We start from the raw sequence: 5,895 nt of genomic DNA, 5'->3' as shown, positions 1-5,895 counted from the left end.
GTTGTGGAATTCAAGGAAATTGGAATGCCAGGACAGTAAAATAAAGGAGCAAGTTCTCATTCCATGATCTGATAAAGGAACTGCAATGCTAGTGGCAGATGAGGTGCAATGGGTTAGTGACTGGTACCCCCACACCCTTATCACAGCAGATGGACTTAGATCTCCCCTCTGCCTTCTGACACAGCTTCCTGCCAATGCACTTGGGAGGCAGCAGGTGCTGTCTCAAGGACTTTAGTCCCTGGCAAACTCTATGAGAGACAAAGATAGAGTCCCTGGCTCCTGGTTTTGGCCCTGTCCAGCCTTGGCTTTGGTAGGCATTTAAGGAGTGACTAAGAGATGGGTGATATCTTTGTCTCATCTCTGTTGCTCTGGCATTCAAGTAAACAAAGAGGATAATAGACGTTATATTAAAGGAGTTGAAATGTCTGTTACTGAGACTTAGGGCTCGGAAGTCGTGGGCACTTCCTGTAACAGCATTGTTTTATGGCTTCCCAGTGAAGAGTCTTTTCAGTGCGCCCATCATGTCCTTGTTTCGTAGGCTGTAGATGAAGGGGTTCAGCATGGGGGTGACCACGCTGTACATCACCGAGGCTGTGGCAGTGGAATGTGAGTTGTGGGTAGCAGAGGAACTGAAGTAAACACCCAGGCAGGTGCAATAAAATAAGAAGACCACGGAGAGGTGAGAGGCACAGGTGGAGAATGCTTTATACTTCCCCTGAGCTGAGGAGATGGCACGGATGGAGGAGACGATCTTAGAGTAGGAGTAAAGGATCCCAGCCAGGGGACCACAGAACACCAGGCCTGCTGAAAAATACATGACCATGTCGTTGGGAAAGGTGTCAGAGCAAGCAAGTAGAACCACCTTTTTCAGTTCACAGAAGAAGTGGGGGATTTCCAGGTGTGTGCAGAAGGACAGCCGCAGCACCATTAGGCTGTGTGACAAGGAGTTCAGGACACTGATGACCCAGGACACCAGGACCAGCTGCACACAGAGTCGGGGGTTCATGGTGACCTTGTAGTGCAGGGGGTGACAAATAGCCACGAACCTGTCATAGGCCATCACAGTCAGGAGGAAGTTGTCCAAAACTCCAAAGAGTATGAAGAAGTATATCTGGGTGATGCAGCCTGCATGGGTGATGGCTTTGCTTTGCGTCTGGATGTTCACCAGCATCTTGGGGACGGTGGTGGAGGTGAAGCAGACGTCCACCAAGGACAGGTTGGAGAGGAAGAAGTACATGGGTGTGTGGAGGTGGGGGTCTGAGAGGATGGCCAGGACGATGAGCAGGTTCCCAGCCACAGTGACCAGGTACATGGAGAGGAAGAGCCCACATATGAGGGGCTGCAGTTCTGGGTCCTCTGAGAATCCCAGGAGAAGGAATTCAATTATCTGAGTCCCATTCCTGGGCTCCATGTGGCTAACAGGAAAAGAAAGGAAAAATAGCACAATCATGTAATATTAACCTGGCAGAAATGCCACCATTTATTTATTCAGTAAGGGCCTGGACCCCTATAGGCTGTCTAAAATCTGCTCCCTGCAGGAAGTCCCTAGGCCATCTCTGATCAGGAATCCGTGTCCTACTCTCGGCCTTCCTCCAGCACTGACATCAATCTTCCACCACTGGTTCACTCCCTAGAGGCTCTCAGCACTGGGATCTGGGCCAGGTCTCAGGATCCCAGAACTCACTCCAGGCCTCCCACATGGGTGCTGGTTCTGGTTGTCCCAGGATGACAAGGAAGCAGCTGTGCTGGGATGTGGGTGGGGGCATGGGAGAGAGAGTGATGAGCAAGGGGGTCAGAGAGTGGTGACAAACAAGGGGTCCTCATCACTGCTCAGACCTGAAGACACCAGGAGTCCCTGGGTGCAGCTGTTTCTGCCTTGCACTTGATGTAAACCTGGCTTTAGAAGTGCCCAGGGACAGATGTAATCTCCTCCTTGGCTCTGTCTGTCCCTCCACATTCTGGCCTCCATCTGGGAGGACATGGAGCTCAAGGCCCCTTCCTCTGAGCTCTAATCTCTTCCTTCGACACACACAAGCCCACTCAGTAACTTTGGAAGAAATGGAATTAAGAGTTAAACCTACTTTGAGGCAAACACAGTTGAAATCTGTGCATTGAGAGTCCTTCCAAAAGCTCTATGAAGAATGCGTAGCCTGGGGCTGGGCATGTGGTGCAGCTGTTCAGATGCTGGTTGAGAACCCGCATCCTACAGGAGAGTCCCTGGGTGTGAATCCAAGCTCTGTGGCCAATCCAGCTCCCTGCAGTTGCACACCCTGGGAGGCAGCGGATGAGGGATCAAGTGTTTGTGTTGCTGCCACACATGGGGGAGACAGATGGAGCTCCAGGCTTCTGCCTGGCCCAGAACCTGCTGACGCAGGCACTGGGGAAGTGAACCAGTAGATGGAAGATTCTCTCTTTGTCTCTGTCCCTCTGCCCTTCAAATAAATAGGAAAGAAAGTGAATACAAGGAAGAAATTATTTTAAATGCACAGTTTTTGAAAACTAGGCCCAGATTCCAAGGATTTTTGCACCAAAATGAAGCCTTTTAATTCTATTTTTCCATGGACATCTTGAGGTACGCTTCTATTGAACTCAGGTCCAATTTCTCTGAAATCTGATCTCACTGCTGAACACACACACACGCACATGTGCACACACTCACACACACATGAGCAAGCATACACACATGTATGCACCAACCCACACATGTAATCCACATGCATGCACACACATACACCCACAACACATGCACACACATGCATGCCTACAAACATGCAAACACATACATACACAGATGCACACATACAACCCTATCAAGTATGCACACATGCACATACATGCACACATACACACATAAAACATTTTCGCACATGCATACACACATTCAAACACATGCACATCTGTGCACACACATACACACCTGCACACCATGCACACACATGCACACACCACATGCCGTGGCCTTCTGGGGCTGATCCAGTGTTCTTCTAACCCCAGGGACAACATCAGAAAACAGCATGTACCAAGCACACCATCAGTGTCAAATGTTCCTTCTCCATAGGATGTACAAATGGTATTCAAAATTCTAGCCTGTGACTCCCCTGCCTGTGTGCCCTGGGGCCACAATCTGCCCATGTTTGCAGAAGTGAAAAATAAATGCTCCCTGAGCTAAAAGTGAGGAATTCAGAGGCCCCCAGTGGGGAAAGCTCTAACAAGCTCAGGTAGCTCCTGAGAGACTCTGAGGAAGAACAAGCTCCTGGCCCTGGCACCCTTCCAACTCCCAGGATGGCCTCAGAGACCAGCAGCAGCCAGCAGAGGACACAAACACCCTCTAAGGAAAGAAGGAAGACGTCCTTCGGGTGCTGAGACTCCTCTGTGTGTGTGGGGAAACAACAAGAATCAACTAAACACTCACACGGGAAACCCACAAGAGAGCAACACATCAGGACATTGTTACAGAAAGTGTTGGGGTTGTTTTCCCTGCATTATTCCATATTGATTGGACCAAATTTTCTAAGTTTTATTTTTCTATTTTTTACTTTCTTGAGATAACACCTTTTCACTTTCCCTTATAGTCGAGGTTTAATGTTCCCTAAACGAAAAGTTCAGCAGATGAAAAGTAAAATCCCAGAGATCTGCAGGAATGTAGGCAAGAGCTAAAACAATCAAATGAAAGATGCCAATTTCACTGTGCACAGCAAATGCTCATAGATGATGTACACTTTTATGGGTAGAATGCGATGTCTTGATACAGAATAATATCGTTTTTATGATGAGAATATTCAAAATACCCTCTTCTAGCAAAGTTGAAATTCAGAATCCATTGTGATTAAGGTTAGCCCTCGACATCCTACAGGTCTTGAAATAGAGCCTCAGACTCACCCTGCCTGCCTAACTGCAAATCTGTTCCCAAAGACAAGGTTTTTAACCTCTGCCACTACCCATCCCATGGCTGGTGGCCACTCTTCTGTGCTTCTGTGAGGTCAGCTTTCATATGGACTGCACAATAAAGGCAAATGGGTGCTTTTCTTTCTGTGAAACAGCCATGCACAGAAAGGCCAACTTCAGTGGGTTTTCTAAGGCCCAACAGCAGGTGAGTCAGGTGCATTTCTCAATGTTCTTGCCTGATGTCTATTTAACTATTCAAAAGAAATTATTCAAAATAATATAACCTTGTTACTTGCAATGGAGAGGAAGAGAGAGAGAGAGAGAGAGAGAGAGAGAGAGAATCCTTTCCCAGCTGCTTGTTCACTCACTAAATGCCCACTACAACTGGTGCTGGGCCAGTCAGAAGGCAGGTTACCAGGACTCCATCTGAGTCTCCCATGTGGGTGGCAGGGACCCAAGCACTTGAGCCATCACCTGGCACCTTCCCAGCTGTGCATTAGCAGGGAGCTGGAATTGGAAGCAGAGGCAATACTTGAACCTAGGTCCTCATATTAGGGATGCAGGTGTCCACAATGCCTGCCCTGGACTTTGAATTCAGATCTCCTTTGTGACAAAACTTAGGAGTGCACTCAATTCCTGCTTCCCTTCTTTGTCCAGAATGTAAAGGGCTCCCCAGACCATACTCTGTAAGGTCCTGTGCCCTGCACAACAGCTCTGTCCCTTCTACACTGAACAGGATATACAGAGAGTTATCTCTGGGGCCATGATGTCATTATCATGTTAATTACACAGCACTCAGTCTTCACCTGTATCTTGCAAGAGCTCACCTGCTTCATCCCCTCTGTATTGTTGCAGAGCTGTGTGAACACACGTGCATTCTGCAGGAAAGGAAGGGAATATGAAGTTTTGGATAAAGAGGATGGTGGGAGGGCATTTGGTGAAGGGTTAAGACACCATCTGGGGCTTCCACATTCAACATCTGGGTGTCTCAGCTCAAGTCTGGGCTCTGCTGCTGATTCCAGTGCCACTGAGAGAGGCAGCAGGTGGTGGCTTAAGTAGTGTTGTACCTGCCATGCACATGGGAGACCCAGATTGTCTTCCCAGCTCCTGGCTTCAGTCTACTGCAGTCCTGGCTACTGCAAGCATTTTGAGAACTAACCAGTGTGTGTATGTTCTCTCTCTGTGTGTGTGGTGTGTCTTTCAAATAAAGCTAAAATAACCTTAAAATTTTGTTAAAGATATTTTTGAAATAGTGTTGCATTTCAGAAATAATAAATAGCCTCATTTCACTGTCTAATCCTCTACAGAAAAATATATGATATCTCTTACTGATTCTAGAGGTCCTTAGACATACATTGGATCATCAAGAAGTTCATGCAAAATGGGTGCTCTGAAAAATAATACATGGATGGCAAAAATTTTTGCACCACAGTATACTACCTTCCAATTCTACTTTTCCAAAAACTTGATGAAGTCCCTTCTGATTTTTTAATGAATTCACTTTAAGCCTCCCATTCCTTCTTTCATTGCAATCAATTGTCAGCAATACCACTCTGTGTCACTATGTTCAACATTTCCCTCTTTAACATCATAAATAAATGAATAAATATTTCAACTGGCTGAGCCATAAATCAAACACTCACAGCAGTCTCTAAGGTGATGAACTTGCTCTCAGGTGACTGTAGGTAAATATTCTTGGCTTCCATTCTATCTAAACTTTGCCTGCAGTACTGGTGGTTCCTTGGGCTCACCTGGATGGGTTCTCCAAAAGGACAGTCTCTGTGTGGAAGTCTGAATGTCTCCCTGGATGGTTGATGTTGGGGACCAAAGCTCTCTCCCAGAGAAGACAGCAGAAGGGAGTAAAGCATTAATCCCCAAGTCACAGGCAAGTCTCCTAAAGCAACCACCGCACTCTGTCCAGTCCAGGGTTGACAACAGCAGAAGAGATACTTACAACTCCGTGCATCTCCTTCCCTTGGGCACATTTCCCTCTTGCTACTCCAACCCTGA

General features: G+C 47.1%; 1 protein-coding gene across 1 annotated transcript; it reads right to left on the bottom strand.

Annotated features, from left to right (window-relative positions):
- Positions 1-481: 481 nt before the first annotated feature.
- LOC100347700 (olfactory receptor 7A17-like) lies at positions 482-1,414 on the bottom strand. Its single transcript, XM_002722103.5, has one exon. It carries the CDS (start codon positions 1,409-1,411, stop codon positions 482-484), a length of 930 nt encoding a protein of 309 aa, XP_002722149.3. The 5' UTR covers positions 1,412-1,414.
- Between the last annotated feature and the right edge of the window lie 4,481 nt (positions 1,415-5,895).

This window comes from Oryctolagus cuniculus, chromosome 16, assembly GCF_964237555.1.
Source record: "Oryctolagus cuniculus chromosome 16, mOryCun1.1, whole genome shotgun sequence".
Classification (NCBI taxonomy): Eukaryota; Metazoa; Chordata; class Mammalia; order Lagomorpha; family Leporidae; genus Oryctolagus; species Oryctolagus cuniculus.
The sequence above is the reverse complement of the archived record's forward strand: the minus strand, read 5'-3'. Positions and strand labels throughout refer to the sequence as shown.

Excerpts from the sequence above, each read along its gene's own strand:
- LOC100347700 (XM_002722103.5), bottom strand. The coding sequence starts at position 1,411 with ATGGAGCCCAGGAATGGGACTCAGATAATTGAATTCCTTCTCCTGGGA.